General features: G+C 39.5%; 1 protein-coding gene across 3 annotated transcripts in view; it reads left to right on the forward strand.

Annotated features, from left to right (window-relative positions):
* The first annotated feature begins 215 nt into the window (after positions 1 to 215).
* Positions 216 to 17,024, forward strand: part of ITGB6 (integrin subunit beta 6) — a 49,907-nt gene continuing 33,098 nt past the window's right edge. For 2 of the 3 annotated variants that reach the window (XM_075001463.1, XM_075001466.1), the window contains exons 1-8: positions 557 to 594; positions 769 to 848; positions 1,516 to 1,595; positions 6,526 to 6,730; positions 8,121 to 8,367; positions 9,351 to 9,516; positions 10,177 to 10,338; positions 11,379 to 11,474. In XM_075001463.1, the coding sequence (XP_074857564.1) occupies positions 785 to 848; positions 1,516 to 1,595; positions 6,526 to 6,730; positions 8,121 to 8,367; positions 9,351 to 9,516; positions 10,177 to 10,338; positions 11,379 to 11,474 (1,020 nt within the window). In that variant the 5' untranslated portion in view covers positions 557 to 594; positions 769 to 784. Of the gene's footprint in view, positions 278 to 556; positions 595 to 768; positions 849 to 1,515; positions 1,596 to 6,525; positions 6,731 to 8,120; positions 8,368 to 9,350; positions 9,517 to 10,176; positions 10,339 to 11,378; positions 11,475 to 17,024 lie in introns of those variants that run through there. The other variant, XM_075001465.1, reaches the window with a different exon arrangement.

Here is a 17,024-nt window from a genome sequence, read left to right on the forward strand (position 1 = left end):
TGCTCTCTCTACTGAGGTAGTAAAATTCAGAGCCCACACCTGTAAAACAGTAACTGCATTTCACAATAATGTAAGTTTGATTTATTTTTTTTCACCTTACAATGCAATAAAATATATAAACTCTATCCAGTAAAATAAGACATTGTATAGTCTTAAAATGGCTTTCCATTATAGTGTTATAATAAGTTACGGAAATTTTTTTCTTTTCACAGCTGGTTTTAGAAGGTTCATTCCACAACATGAAACCTGAAAAAATGGAATTTATACATCTTTCCAGGTATATTCACCTAGCTATTTGTACGACCTGCCTGGATATTAAAATTGGTCAGAAAACAGTCAAAGGAGTAACAGTAGTTTAGAGTTATTGTACACTTGCTAAAGATCTAGAGAGATTGCTTTAGGACCCAGAGAGATCGCCAGTGTTGACCCAAAAGAAAAAAAAATCATTACCTGAATGAATTCCCCCACCTTCGTATGATTGTGTACCTGTTTTCCTTATAAGGAAAACAAGGAAGTAAGATAAAGAACAGTGTTAAGTTCCATAACCATGCTGAAGTTGGTTTTATGCACAGCTTGTCGTCCTTACCTATCCAGGTAGCCTTTGTTTCCTTGTATTAATGTCCTTTCTTGGTAGTTTGGAGGTCTCTCTTCAAACCAGTAGAAGTAGCATCTTCGAATACGTACTTCAATCTAGTACTTTTACAAGATTCCACATTAACCATTTGACCCTGAGGATAATTGTTCTTTTATACTTTTTAATTCACACAGCCAGAACTGAAAACGAATGGGGATTGTATTACTCTTCTTCTTCTTCTTTCTATTTCTGCAAGGAAATAACAATGTTCAAGGTAAGACTTACAGTCAGTGAAATCCGCTTTTTAAAAGCGTATTTTACATTGTTTTTCTTTAATAATTTTATATTAACTAGATTGTCTGTACAGTCATTTCTTTCCACTTAATGAATGTGTTTGACAGACTATTTAGGATACCTCTGCTCATAATGTTGAGCTATGTGCACCAAACACACAGGCTTTTGAGCCATTTTAGTTATACAAATCTGAGTTTGACCATTGTGAAATTTCAAACTCCATCTGTGACTCTAGTGGTTTGTCTGTAGAACCTGGCATAATTTTAGTTTCCAGAGCAAGTACGTCGGAAAGCAGAATGAAACAATTGTAATGTTTACAATGTTCACAGATCCAGTTGGCTAAAAATTATAGTTTTGGTTAAACAAATATAACAATTATGAAATTCTTTTCAGAAAATATAATAGTGTGCACATTTTTATGCGTCTTTTAGATCCCCAAGTTGTTGATTAATTACCAATAATCATGTAATTATTGATCAAGTTAAATATTAAACGAATATTTTAATGATGTAATTGTATCAATAATCTTAAGATTGTACAAATGTGTCACTATTTTTACCTCCAATATTTTTAACAAAATGGGACATTTCATAAATAAAATGCTCCAACCCATTATTAAGCTCATATCTTTGTGGGTTTAAATATAGGAAGTTGTTCTCCAGAGGGTGCAGTGTCTTGTGAGGATTGTTTGTCTTCTGGACCACACTGTGCTTGGTGTTCTCAAGAGGTAAAGTAAATGATCTCAACAATTTCAAAGTGGTACCATCTGAGTATTTGCAGTGGCTAAGACAGATGGAATTATTGAATTAATTAGATTAGCTGGTGCTTTTGAAATGTGTGAAGAACCTAGAGGATGAAAATTGTCTGTGTAACTCTCTGGGAATCAAAAGTGGTACAAGTGGGAATCATGATTTATTATTCACTCTTCTCTGTTTCTTTAAAAAATCTTCAGCTTTTAGCACCATCGTTTCTGCCTCTCAGAGGAGCTGCATTCATCATGACTATGGTGGGATTGTACAGGCGAGAGCACCCAAGATATGGAGGTGTTGTGGCTAAGATATGGAGGTGTTGTGGTTAAAATATGGGGCTGGGAAGCAAATACGGATTTAGTTCCCAGATATGTCATGACTTCCTGTATGACCCCAGACAAGTCATTTAACTTATCTGTGGCTCATTTCTTAATGTGTAAATGAGATTCAGAATTCCTCGAGACCGCACCACAAATGTTCTGAGCCTCAGTTTGTCAGAGTTTGTGACGCTGTTACAGAAATGTCCCTCTCCCTTTAAAGTGGAAAGTGAACTGTTAGGGCTCAAGTATCAGAGAGGTAGTCATGTTAGTCTGTATCAGCAAAAACAATAAGAAGTCCTGTGGCACCTTTGAGATTAACAGATATTTTGGAACATAAGCTTTTGTGGGCAAAGACCCACTTAATCAGATGCATCAGATGCCCACAAGAGCTTACTCTCCAAAATATCTGTTAGTCTATAAGGTGCCACAGGACTTCTTGTTGTTAGGGCTCAGTGCTTTTGAAAATCTGGCTGCTTATTTAGGAACCTAGATATGATTTTTCGAAGCCCAACTTCAGCTTTTGGAAATATTGGCTTTTATAAATAGACAGACAGATAAACAGAGGCTTTTGTGAACCTGTTAATTAGCCAGACAATCGCTGCTTAGGTTTAGAAATAATAGCCAGTTAGGAATGACCTGCAAAAACTTCTTAAAATAGTGTTTCAGTCAACTGGATTGTGTTCAGTTATCCAAGGATCTGCTCCTGCCAGGTAGGGAGCACCCTTCGTAGCCACTGATTTCAGTGGCATATGAGGGTGTTGAGCATCAAGTCCAAAGCATGTAATTATTATATAAACACATACATCGATCAGATAAGAGAGAGAAACAGAATGCGTGTTAAAATACTCTACTGTGGTTATTTAATGTTCAGACTTCTACAGCAGTCCCCTCCTTTTCCTTCCAAAAAGTGTTTTCTCAGTTTAAGGTCCTATATAACTCAAAAAAGCAGGCTTTTCATAATATGAAATTGTCCGTGTTATTAAGTGTATAATTAGGTCACTTGCCGTTGAGAGCTTCCATAAAACACAAAATGAAAATAAGTAAATTCTTGAGTTTGGAAGTGCCATGTACAGATCATGTGCACTGACTGGAAATGTCAGCTGAATGAATACGATATTTGCCCAGGATTTGTTTGCTGCACTTGTGATCTGAGGCAGTCAAAGAATCCATATATTTAAAAGAATTTAGTATTTAGTGCAGGAGTCAGCAACTTTTCTGAGGCAGGGTCCTGAAATTTGACTTTTGACCTCCATGTATGATCTGAGTGCCTGGGATAATTTTTAAAGTCACTAATAGTTGTACATACAACAGTTTCATTAACAAAAAAAGTAAGATGCAGAGCTTTATCATTTGGACACTGGGGACCCTTATTCTTTAAGGCCATGTCTACACTAGCAAGTGCTTTTGAAATATTTTTCAAAAGAAGGGGCTTTTTCAAAATATCCAGCGGAGCATCTACACACACAAAGCATTCTTTCAAAATTAAATTGAAAGAACACGGTGCTCCTTTCAAAATCGCTCTTCCACTCCCATTTCAGGAAGAGCGCCTTCTTTTGAAAACTTCTTTCAAATGAAAATGTGTGTAGATACTCCCTGGGCCCCTTTTTTTCAAAAGTGCGGTCCTCATGGCACCTGATTTTTTGATCCTTGGCCTGTTCTTTCAAAAGAGTGGGGGCTGTGTGGATGGGCTCTTTCGAAAGAGCAGATCACTCTTTTGATCTGCTTTTATGTGTGGACGTGATCCTTCGAAAGAAGTTCTTTCAGAAGAGATCTTCCCAAAAGACTTCTTTCAAAAGATTCAGTGACGTAGAGGTGGCCTGAGGAAATAACAAACAAGGTGAGAAGCTGCTGCTGTGCCGCAGAAATCTCTGAATGGACGCAGGTCTGAGACAGGCCCTTTCTTCCTTCTTGGCAGCAAGGGAGGCTGGTCACCTAGAGGATTGCTGCTGGGCAGGGACAGCACATGCTGGGGCCGAAGAAGTGGCATCCTTACCTCTCCTCCTGGGGAGGCTGCCCCTGTTGCAGCTCCTGCTGGTGGCTCGGTGCAGCCAGCATATGCTCGCCTCTTGGGCAGCCTGCTGAGCCCCCTCACCTTGTACTTATGGTGCACTGCCCCGCCCATTTCCCTCCCACTCTGAGGGGTCTGCTGCACCTCTCCCTCCATTTCGTCTTTGGAGGTGGAAGGTGCTCCCCACCTTCCCTTGTGCAGGGTGCAGGCCAAGCCCCCTTCCCTCTGCAGACAGGGAGCTGGGCTGGGCCCCTCCTTCCCTGGCCAGAAGACTGGCTCCTTCTCCTCTATGGGATACCCAGGCTGTGGCACCCTTGGGTGTGGGGTGCTGTCTCCCTGGGTTGGGCGCCAGGCTTCATTCTCCTTGGTATGCTGCATATAGCACATGCCTGGAGCCCCTGGTGCGGTGCAGGGGGCAGAACCTGGGCGGCAGGGCAGGCATTCCCCAGACTTCACATAACTTCCACTCGAGCCATGTCTGTGCTTCTCGCTTCACTGCTCCTGCTGCTTGCTTCAGGCCAGAAGCAGCTCGTCTTCTCTGATCCCCCTCCCTGCCCCAGGGGCCACCATCTCCCTGGAGCTGCCCACCATGGCAGGACAAGGCAAGAATTAAGGAACTGCTGGGCCCAGAGCCTTCCTTCTTGGTGGGGCTGGCCGTGGACTCTCCCCCATGGGTCTCAGGCTGAGGCAGCCAACGGAAGGGGTCAGCCAGCCCCACTACCCAGCCATGGACCTGCTGAGCTTGCCATGCATCCCCTCAGCAGCCTTCCTTCTTGAGCCTGGAGGGTATTTCTCTCCCTCTGGGCAGGGGCTCAGCTGGCCCCATCCCCAGCCCTCAATGCTGTGCATGCCAATGAAAAATGGAGCATGTGCCAAGGGTTGCTGACCCCTGATTTAGTGTCAGGCTACACTTAGAAAGATCTGCCAAAGAACCAGCATAGTCTATTGAATAAAAATACACATTTTGACTAGTCCTGAATGACATATTTACCCAATAATGCATTTTTGAGAAGCCAGAAAATTCAGTTATTAGCTACTTCAGAGTATATTGTTTTCTTTCCAAGGTCTGCATAGTAAAAGATGATTTTTTTTTTACATAGCCTGGGTTTGAGCCTGTAATCAAGGGCTCTTTTGTCTGAGTAGAAAGGTACATTTTCTCCTCCTGCGTGTGCACACTGTTTCCACTGAAATCAGTGAGACACACCCATCCATGAACAGAATCTGACCTCCAGTGGGAAGTGAGTCTTAACTTTAACTCTGAAATTCAAGGTTTCTGTGGGCATTGTTCATTTAAAGTAACTTTGCCGTAACATTACCAGAATAGTCCTCAGTGACAAAATTCAAAGATTTCCAGGTTAAGGGCAAAGCTTAAATTCCTTATACAGGCAAATGAATCAATGCTATGTGCAAAGGATTGGAAACCAGGAATTTCCAAATTCTAATCCTAGCTTTGACATGGATAGTTTGTGTGGCCTTGGTCAAATCACTTATCCTGCCTGCTAAAGTCTTCACACAATGGGGATGTAATACCTTATGGAAGTGTTACGAAAATGAAAGCAAATATAGTGTTTGTATAGGAAGAGTAATATATAATAAAACTGCCATTCCACATAGTGAGAGTTTTGCCTGAGCAGGAGTGCAAGGTCTGATCCAACAGCTATTGAAAGCAGTGGAAAGTCTACTGTTGACTTCATGGGGCTATAGAGCAGATCCTAAGGCTAAGTCTATACTAGAGAAATAAGTCTACTTCAGATATGCAATTCTAGGTGCGGCATTTGCGTAGCTAGAATTGACATATCAGAATTTATTTATTTCCCTAGTGAAGACTTAGCCTCTGTACTCTGATGCTGACTTACTTACTCCACATGATAGTGTAGAGCACGGGCTTGTCTGCCAATCCCAAAGAGCTCAATTTTGTCGCGTCTTCACCAGACACGCAAAATCAAACTCTGGAACATCAAACCTCACCAGGTCAATGTTCTGCACAGTGCAGACACGTCTAAGTTTGGGAGAAGGCTGATTAGCACACAGGACTGAATTCCACGAAGTGAAAATAAGTGCCACATGTGATTCTGGGCTAAATTAGTGGTCGTGAAAATGTGGTGTTAGTTAAACATCCAGTATAAGATGTTCATTAAAAAAAAGGTGTAAGTTAGGGAGTACTGGTTTACTATGTAATAGGTGCCCAAAATTAGCATTGATGGAGACGGGTGCAGCAGCAAAAACAATTCAGATAAGACTCAACATACCCTTTAACTTATGTGTCACTATCCCTAACTCTCTTGGGGCCAACTACATACCAGATGTAAGTGACACAATTCCCATACCAGTGGCAATACAAGTGGTCCAGCTAGGATACAAAACAAATGCATGCTCTGTTCATTTTTCTAAGACCAGCCTAATAGGTTCAAATTTAGACTATTGAGCCACCTATACCCATTTCTTTTCCAGCTTACACATAGTCTAATTTACACCGCGCCTGTCATCCCTGCATTTGGCAAACCATCATGCATAAATAATTTATTGTGCTTTGCTCAATAATAACTTTAGCTCTTCGATTCTTTATGCTGTTTGCTTTAGAATTATACTGACTCATCTGGAATTCATGGAAGATGTGATACTCCAGAAAATCTTTTTTCAAAAGGATGTCAGTTAACCTTTATTGAATTCCCTATTTCTAAAGTGGAAATTCACAAAAATAAACCCCTTAGTGTAGGAATCCAGAAGAATAGCTCTGATGTCACGCAGATTTCCCCACAAAAGTTAACTTTCAGACTGCGACCAGGTAAGTTGTTCAGTTCACAACTGTGATCTTTTCCTGCTAATGCTATATTATCCATATTTCTCAGACTAAAGTGCTAATGATCTGAAAAACAGAATGCGTTTATTGTATTTAATTAAAATGTATTAACAAACTCAAAATTAACCATTATATGTAACCAAATAAAATCTGCTGAATATTTATCACATGTTAAGTGAATGGGTGGATCTAAAATTTACACTTTTCCCCCAAAAGTGCTTACTTTTATGTTAAGAGCACATAACACACGTTCCCTGCTCTATTCTCTGCATAGCCTGGGGCAGCACAAAGAGAATGGAAAGGAGGCTGGGAATTCCTCCCAGGGGTGTAGAGCTGGAAAAGGTAGCCCCTATATATACGATTCCCCATGCACCCCAATGCACAGCAGTGCCAACAGGTGCCAAAGGACAAGGTGAGAGAATGGGCCTGGCTCTGTGACAGGAAAGGATGCGGCCAAGAGCAGAAGGGGCAGGGCTAAGGGCAGTCAGCCTTCAGTGTTGCCCACACCACAGTGCTGGCCCCTCCCCCACAGTCCCTGACAGCTGTGGGCAGCTGGAGCAGTGCTGCTGCAGTGTTTCAAAGGTGCCTAGGATTGCGTCCTAGGCCCATCAGCAGCCCTGCTGATGCAGGAGGTGTTTAGAGGATGGAAATAGCACAGCAGGAGAAATGTCCCACGGATTAGAAGAGCCTGGAGGCCCAGGGGACTGGAACAGATCTTATAGTGGAGGTGCTTAGAGCTGTTGAAGCAAACTGTTAATCCCATATATAATGGAATCTACTTCGAACCAGGGAGTGCTGCAGCACCCGCTTGTCCCTCACCTATGTTGGAGGCTTTTCTAATGGGCACCCAGGGCACAGCAGAGCTGAGGAGAGAACTAGGAACCTGCAACCATAGCCAGCTCCACAGTGTCTGTCCCAGGGAAAATTAAGTGCAGAGAGGTTTAAGTGACACACAGTGAGGTGATAGAGTATGTTAGTATTAGAACCGGGAATAGAACCAGGCACACTTGTAATCCACTTTCCCAGACCCATGCTCAGGCCACTCAGAGCTACTTGTCCCCTACAAGTGCTAGCTTCTGTTGAGTTACAGTTTCATATTAGAAGGTTTTAAAGCTGTAGCCTTCCATTTGTTTCTTCTAACAATCAAACAGTCTTAAATGTAAAATTAGTACTTTTACTTGAGTGGTGCAGTAAAAGTTGTACCTACTTAAGGCCTTTCAAATTTCCTACTTGGCATTTGTATTGATAATTTTATAGATTTCTGTTAATTCAACCAACAGAACGTGTAGTACTATTAAGAGAATACAGACAGCATCATTGCTATGTTGCCTGTAACATTGTCTAAAGTGATATGTTTCACCTGTGACTTTACTAGGAAATGAAGAAACAGTAGAGATCAAAGTTCGCCAAACTGAAGATTATCCAGTTGATCTCTATTACCTTATGGACCTTTCTGCTTCCATGAATGATGATCTGAATACAATAAAGGAATTAGGCTCAACTCTTTCCAAAGAAATGTCAAAACTAACAAGCAACTTTAGACTGGGCTTTGGGTCTTTTGTTGAAAAACCAGTTTCACCTTTGATCAAAACCACAGCTGAAGAAATAAAGAACCCTTGCAGGTAAGCAAATAAAATACCAATGTATGTCTTAGAATTTAATGTATGAACAAAGATCAGATGGATTGTTGGGGGCAAAATCTGCTTGTTGTCCTCAGAGGAGCCTTTCCACCTTTCTCACTTGCAACTGAGTGAATAAAGCAAATGGAATATGGCTCTTGGGTCATACTCTGGTCTTTTCCACATCCTATTGGGCTGCTGAGATGAGAGAGCGCTTTGAGGGAAGAAGTTTGCATGTTTGCTGTTTAGAGTTGCAGGTCTCTTTGACTATTAACACAGCAATACTCAAGTTATATGTTTCTTTACGTTTCTGGAAAAAATATATACACACATTATTAAAATCCTTGATTATTCATATGACAGCAGTACAGGATCACTATGCTTTTGAGCACTCAAGCATAACAAACAAATGTAGTTCAGACTATATTTTAATGTTCTTATTTATTTGTTTTAAAGAACCAGGAATAGCCCCCTGAGCTCCATATTACATGAATCCTGCCCAAATCACAACTCTGAGATGCTTGGGGAGAATGAAAGGAGGAGGACGCAGCCAGGGAGCCCCTATCTGGATATGATAGTGGGAGCATACTGTGCCCTGGAAGGGGCTGGATCTGATAACAAGGAGAGCATAGGAGGAGTTCCATCACTGTGGGGTACCACTTGGGCATAGTGCTTCCCAGGGCTACAATAGGGGAAGTGAGGTTTACATACTACGCTAACCACAGCTTATCAAAATGCACAGTTTCTCATTAAAATTACTTGAGTGCCATGTTGTTTTAACCCTTAAAGTTGTTGTTTTTTTCATTTGATCCATCTCACTGAGCTATGATGGTACTTCATTCAGCCATGAGATTAATAAAACAAGTTACACCGAAGAGGTGTGCACCTACAGGCTAAGCTAGAGTTCCACAGCAACTACATTGTGTGCATTCTGTCTCTGTGTCAGCTGCTAAGATACAGATGTAAATCAATCATTTATTTCATAGGAGTGTTCCGTATGATTGCTTACCCACCTTTGGATACAAACATGTTTTGCCATTAACAAATGATGCTGAAAAATTCAATGACATTGTGAAAGAACAGAGAATCTCAGCTAATATAGACACTCCAGAGGGAGGATTTGATGCAATTATGCAGGCAACTGTTTGTAAGGTAATGAAATTTCTAGGCGCTGTATAATTTTTATTAGTCCACATTTTAATATTAATACATTTTATTGTAGTTTTTAAAAATAAACAGTTCATGTTTTCTCAAAACGTAGACTTCTCACCCTGATCTGACTCCACTAAAATCAGTGGAGGGACCCCCACTGATTTCAGTGTATGTTCAGTCAGACTGTAAATGTATAGTCAAATGATCCTTTTTTTCATTAGAAAAGTATATATATTCAATGGAAACATGTACATTAAAAAAGATAGTTTTGTAGTTTCCATCAGTGAAAAGCAGTGATGATGTAATAATCAGGTGGCTATGGGGAATGAAAAGCAATAAAATTACCACATAATCACAATAGTTTCCTCTTTAAACATTTTAACACTTAACATTTTACAGAGGTGACAAGCAACTACATATTTGCATAACCAGCACACCTTACTCAACACAACAGTGGGCAGAGTGGATATGTTGCTCAGAGGCAAAATGGGGTGAATTCTGCTAAATGAACATGTTGGTGACTTTGATGTCTGCTGAAAGCAAAGCAGATGCTACTTATTAAATATCTCTTTTAAAGACTTTTCTTCTGTCCTTTACCCCATCATCTTGTATGATTCCTGTAATCAAAATCTATCTTAAACCATTATATTTTAATTGCAGGAAAAGATTGGGTGGAGAAATGATTCTCTACATTTGCTGGTGTTTGTGAGTGACGCTGATTCCCATTTTGGGATGGACAGTAAACTGGCAGGGATTGTTATTCCAAATGATGGTCATTGCCACTTGGACCACAATAATGAATATTCCATGTCAACAATTTTGGTAATGTGCTTTGTACAATTATTTCATTGTGGAATTTGAAAGCATAGGAAAGACGAGTTGGAATATTAATCAGAGGAGTAACATGTTAGTCTGTATCTGCAAAAAAACAACAAGCCCTGTGTCAACTTCTAAACTAGTAGATATTTTGGATCATCAGCTTTCACGGGCAAAGACCCGCTGGTGCATCTGATGAAGTGGGTCTTTGCCCACGAAAACTTATGCTCCAAACTATGTTAGTCTATAAGGTGTCACAGGACTTCTTGTTGTTTCAGGAATATTAATGACAGTATACAGTGATATGCATTAGGAGTTGGGAAATCCAGTCATCTGATGTCATCCATTTTTATTTTGGTAGCATATATTCATAAAATCAGAACTAAGCACACAGCATATTGACACACCTGATCTCAGACATATTATGATTAGGAAAAAGAGATATGTCTTTCTCCCAGTAACTGCCCCCAGGGGTATCATGTGGAACAGGATCTTGAGAGGTGAACAAATACATGCTTTTGTCCCATTGCCTTAAAGGAAGTGACTTAAGGGTGGTTCAGGAATTGTTAGCCACTGCTGAGGTCAGGAAAACATTTCAAAGTAAGATTCAAGTGCTTGACCTAATACTGTTACTTAATAGTTCTATTTAATAGTTCCGGTACAGTAATGGCTTAGAGGCTGTATTGTGCTAAGTGCTGTACAAACACAAAGGTAGCAGTGTGTCCTGCTTTAAAAACTTAGTTTTCTCACCTTCTTAAAGTCTAGTGTGGGACTAAAAGTTCCTGACCCCTGGCACGGAAGCATGACATTACCTGGTAGGCGGATCACTCAGTTTCTTGCGGGTAATGTGAGCATCAGAAGGAAAGGCTCTATACACATGTACGCACTTAATCTGTACACATGTAGTGTGCATGTTTATATTACATTGAGCATGGTATGAATGTGTGTTCATTAGAGATCATATGCATGTATTTCATCACAATTTTTAACTCCTTCAGCCTTTTGTAAAACTGGGATTAATGTGGCTCTCTCTTATTTGTTTCCAGGAGTATCCAACAATTGGCCAACTAACAGACAAGCTTGTGCAAAATGATGTTTTACTAATTTTTGCTGTAACTAAGGAACAAGTTTACTTATATGAGGTGAGGTAACTATACAGTGTCTTACTTTACTGTTCTATTTTTTAATGTTTATATATAAGTCTGTTTAGTGTTTATATATAAACTTTTTCAGTTTAAAATTATTTTTTTTGAAAAGTTCCTGGATTTTACCAAAAATATTCATTTTTGTAAATGAAATATTCATTTTTTTCTGGTTTTTCACCCTACTTTTGTATCATTCACTATATTAAAAAGTTGATTTTTTTTAGGAAAATAAAGTACCTTTTATGAGATATGTATTACAATAATACATTGGTCTGTGCATGCCTGCAAAGCTACCTGTTCAAGTACAGCTATGTGTTTAGTATAGAAGACACACACAATAAACAAGCACACAGGCACACTGCGAAGGACATGCATATCTGAACATACTGATAAATCTTATGCTCACCACATCCACATCTCAAGCTCTTGGCAGATAATGGTTTCAAGATTTAGCACACTAAAAGAGGAAGAAAATGTAACTCTGTATCTGAATATGTTTCAATATACAAGGAAGCCTTCAAAAATTTTTTTTAAAAACACAAAAACAATAGAAAAGGATGAAGTGGAGTGCATGTGCTGCAAATGGTGTGGCCCACTTCTTAAATGTAGTGTTCTTACTTCGTAATAAACAGAGGAGCTGGTACTCAGCTGGCTCCCAAGCCCCCAATCCCAGCCAATCCCATGGCTGAGGCTGCCAAGGTGATGGTACTCAGTACTGGCAGGTACTGGCGTGAAAAAACATTGCTTAAATGTAAATATTCAAAGACTAATAGTTCTAAATTTACAACAGGAAACTTTTTATTTACATTAAAAGTTGAATTTGGGGATTTTGTTCACTTAAACTCTGAGGTGGCATTGAATTTTGAGTTCCGTTTTAGTTCTGCAATAAATCGTATTGATCAACAGAATTCAAAGCATTAATCTACTGAATAATTTTTCCTTCTGTCTTTCCTTCCATGAAAATAAATCCTGATATTTACCCAGAAAAAAAAATCATTAATAATTTTTGCACTGATTTTTCACCTGAATTTGTTTTGGTAGTAATAAGCACTGATAAATTCCTGGGGAAAATTAAATAAAATAACAATTGGAATTTAAGGGCCCTGTTTATATAGTACCAATTGAGAAGACTAACACTGAAGAGTCAACCCTGTGAGGTACATACTTAATTTTAAAAATAACTAGAAAATTAGACATACTATTTAGAACATCTAAAAACACAGTTACTTTGAAACCACCTCATCATGTACTGATTTTATGGTTCTTTATAGAATTGTAAATTTGGCTTTAAGTTAACTAACACTATGAATAACTACTTTTTAAGTCAGAGTGGATAAAGATGTTCAGCCCTGAAGCTAATCTAAACTGTTCTGCAGATAATTATATCTTAAGATGATGAGACTAATAGTTGAGCCTTCTTTTTTCCTGTGAGAAAAGGAGAACTCTTGAAACAGAACATCCTCATGAAATGTTTTGTTCATCCTTCAGATAATGTGTTGTCACCTGATCTGATAGTTTGCTTCCTGCACTTCCATTTGAAACTTCTTTTCAGTGAGATAAATGGGAAGGTACCAGGAAATACAAAATACAAAATGGCAAATTAGAAGGAGGAATTTCTCCTCTCCCACCTAACTGCTTGTATTCACTAAAAGGAGAAACTTAGAACTGTGAAGAATGCAAGTCTCAGTTACATAAAGAATCTTTTGTTTAAAAAGTCATTGCAGGCCAAAAGGAAGCAGGGAGAGTAGAGAAGAGGTTAGATATTTTATTGCAAATAGGACTGTGGCAAGGAGAGGAGGAGTACTTTAAACCACGGCTGTGCATCTATTCTGGGTTCAGCCAGAGGCAGTCCCTCAGCAACAGTAACACAGCCAAAGCTTGTGTTTGGCATGCCCATTTTCCCCAGGCATTCTGTTTTTCCCCTAGACTGGATCTACTTTGGGATTGTCTCATAGCTGAGGAAATTTCCCAGTGACTGGTACCAGCAGAACCAGCATATCTAGACCTTTGGGGTGATAGGCCAGCCATGTAATAGGACCACACCATTTACATATAAGTTTAAAAATCTGAGTAGAAATATGTAGAAGATAGGAGAAAAATAACTAAGACTATTTGCTTCCTGTCTGCAGTAAAACCAGCAAAAAGTAATCTTAGAGTGCTGTGTTTGATAAGTCCCTTTCCTTCCATTATGAGGTGTTCGTGTCACTGTGGAGGAGACACAGAAGAAATAAAACTTTATATCTCTAAGGAGCCTGTGCTCCATTGAACATCAGTAGGTTCAGGTTCCTTAGACTCTTGAAAATTGTACCCATGGCTTTATAAGCCTCGATATGTAAACTCCAAAGAGAAGATGGGCTGTATCTTACCTATCCCAGATTACACATGAAAACCTAATCATCCTGCAGTCCCTGGTTTCTGCCTCTCTGACAGCATGTCTCTTTGATGAGCCATGCTTCTGTTGACCTTTAATCCCATATACTCTGTCCAACTCTGCCCAACTGGGACAGAAGTCACAGAATCACAGTGGAAGTGTGGCTTAAAGAGAGAGTATGAAGTGTAGTACCCTTGGGGATTTTTACAGGGAGATTTTCCCTCACATAAGAGGCCCTTTTCTCTCCTCTTTTTCACTATGAGCTGTGCAGTGGGTACAGAATCCTCACTAAGAGAACTTTCAGTATCCGTCGTCTTTTACTATTTACGTTTTTGTCCAGTCGGGATGTTGTGAAGTAATCTATTGCGTCCAAAATAAATTAGAATTCAATGTTTTCAGTTTTATAATCTTGATTTATATTATCATATTAGTCTCTTCATAATCCTAAACATGGGAGAATCAGACTTCCAGGTTAACATTCTGAGTTTGATTGACACAGATTGAGAATGCAAAAATAGTCTCAAAGTTCTAGCTATGCCTCTTGATGTTTGTAATAGGCAGCAGTAAAAGTCTGATTTTTTAAAAAATTTTGTATTTGCTTTGACTAATTGTTCATCCAGCCTGCAGTTTATGAGGTTGTGTGCACAGAGTAATAACAGTAGATGTTCAATTAAGTGACAGAATGCCACATGCAAAAGATGAAAGAAGAGATACAATATGCTAAAAGAATTCCTATATTCTATACGAGACAGAAAATGGTGACTCTCTATTTTTCCAGTGAAGAAAGTAGAGAAAAAAAATTGTAGCTGGATGAACAACGACTCACATTTTTGTTAGCTATAAACCTTAGTATAGATTTCCTAGTGAATAAAGCATGCCACTTGATAACTTTGATATGGGTATAGACTGATGCTGAGATACTGACACATAAAACCTTTGATAAGAACTGTGTTGTCCAGCACATTCAGTGCCTGCTGGAAAATTCCAAAGGAAATCTTCATGCACCCAGCGAGGAAAGGATCTTCTCAGTGCAATAAAACAAACTAGAAAGAGGAGCTGAAAAGCTCCAACTATAGGTGTATGGCCCCCTAATCTATCCCCCACCCCATTAAAGCCAGTGGAAGGATTTCTTTGACCATAGGATCAGGTCCCTAGCAAGGAAACATTAAGTAATGATAGAATTTTAATACCTGCTCAATGGATGCCATAAATATTTAGCTAGGTAAGCCATGTGGGCATTTAACTGTATGTTGCAGAGTGATTATACAGGAGTGATTTGAGTTCCTCATCTGTTATACTGCAAATGCACTACTTCTCCTCAGCATGGTTATTGGGCTCACCTCAAAACTGGTATTTTTGATTTTAATTTTGTTTTGTTTTAATATCTTTTTCTGTAGCCACAGCTTTGGCACTTACTCCTGAGGTGCACCAGAACAGTTCTTAGTGCACTAAAACAATGAGAGCAACAACGCTTTCCCACTTAACCATGGGCACAGTCAGAGACCAGTTCAGCAGGCAGCATATCTCAGAACAGTTTCCCGATTACCCGCAAGAAGAACCTGGCCCCCTTTGTCCCCAGACCCATGATTATGGCTTTCCACTTTTTAGGGTACATTTACTAACAAGTTGATTTCCTTATCTGCAGCTACTGAGCCACCTTTTCTTCACATTTGCACTAGTTTACTGGCCTTATCCTAAGTCTACTGACATCAGTGTGTTTTGGATTAGGCTCTGAATACAGAGTGATTTTGTGGTATTCAGTGGAATTAGTCTTGATTTAGCCCAGTGTAAACAAAAGCAGAATTTGTTATATTATTGTTTTCTTAAGCAGGAACACAAGTGAAAATTAATGGACACTAAGTTTTTGAACAGACCGTAAGGTTTGTGAGTTTCTACTTAAATTGGCGCTGCCAAAATGAGACTTGTAAAATGCTCTTTATTTTTAAATTCTATTTTCTATGGTTGGAAGAGCAGTGGAATTACTTTCAAAGAAGAATTTTTATCGTTTGCTCAGGTTTTAATTCCCCTTTATAAGAAATATACAAAGATTTTTGGGGAAGGGGTAATTAATGTTCCTTGAAAATCAGTTATTTTGTGTAAGATAAGCTATTTTGCAAATTAAAGTCATTTAAAAAAAACTGGGACACATGATGGTAATTGTTAAATTCTTTATTATATTTACTCCTGCAGAACAACATTCCTTAACCACCCCATTCTTTTGCACATGCACGGAGTAATTTTTCATTTTGTAAGATTTGTCTGTAGCTTGCAGGGGATCTTTCTTGTAATGACAATTTGGCAATGTTAATGTTTGAATGAACAAAAGACCAATCAGGAAGAAGTTTGCTGAATTTTAATGTAATATGGCTTAGCAGTTATAAACTGCTTTTAGTTCTACAAAGTTAATGTGAATGTAATTGATCCAGGATTTGTGATGTCTCAGGTTGGACTAGTTCAGTATAAGAAGGCAGCCTGTATTGTCATTTATGCTGTTATTATTAGATTTTGTTTTACCCTATCATGTAGGAGCCCTTGACATGTACAATATCTCCTTTGTGGTAGGTGCTTAACAAATACAGAACAGAGAGGCATCCCTGTCCCCAAAAAGAGCTGTCAGTCTAAATATAAACTGGTTGGATAGAGAGGGGACTTCATGGAAACAGTGGGACAATTTTGCTCAGAAAAGTAATCTGTGGTCAGGAGATACTGGTAGCCGATACGTTGTCGAGTTTTTCAGTAGGCATCACAGAAAGGGAGCCATCTGGGAGACGATACTGAAGCCATTTTGCAGATGTCTGCAGTTGTTAAGGACTGAAATGCAGGCAACCTTGCCTAACAGTTAGATCAGGAGTCAGGTCTAATGAGTGGAGGAGGTGTCCAGGTTGGGAAATAAAGCTGAGGACTGGAACCAGAGTCAATTTCCCACTACCAGGGCCAAGGAGTTAAGCTAGAGACAGAACCAAGTGTCAGAGCTGAAGTGCAGAGCCAAGAGCAGATGGGAAATACCAGTGCCAAGGGTCATGCCATAGCCAAGGCCGGAAGTTGAAGTCAGAACCAGAACTGATAAATGATTATTGGCAGCAACCAGTAAGGGCAAGAACCAAAGGAGAGGTGAGGGTCATGAATGGTGCAGGAGCATGGTGAGAAGCCAAGAGTGGAGCAAGAATCAGAATCAA

Source organism: Carettochelys insculpta, chromosome 8, assembly GCF_033958435.1.
Source record: "Carettochelys insculpta isolate YL-2023 chromosome 8, ASM3395843v1, whole genome shotgun sequence".
NCBI lineage: Eukaryota > Metazoa > Chordata > Testudines > Carettochelyidae > Carettochelys > Carettochelys insculpta.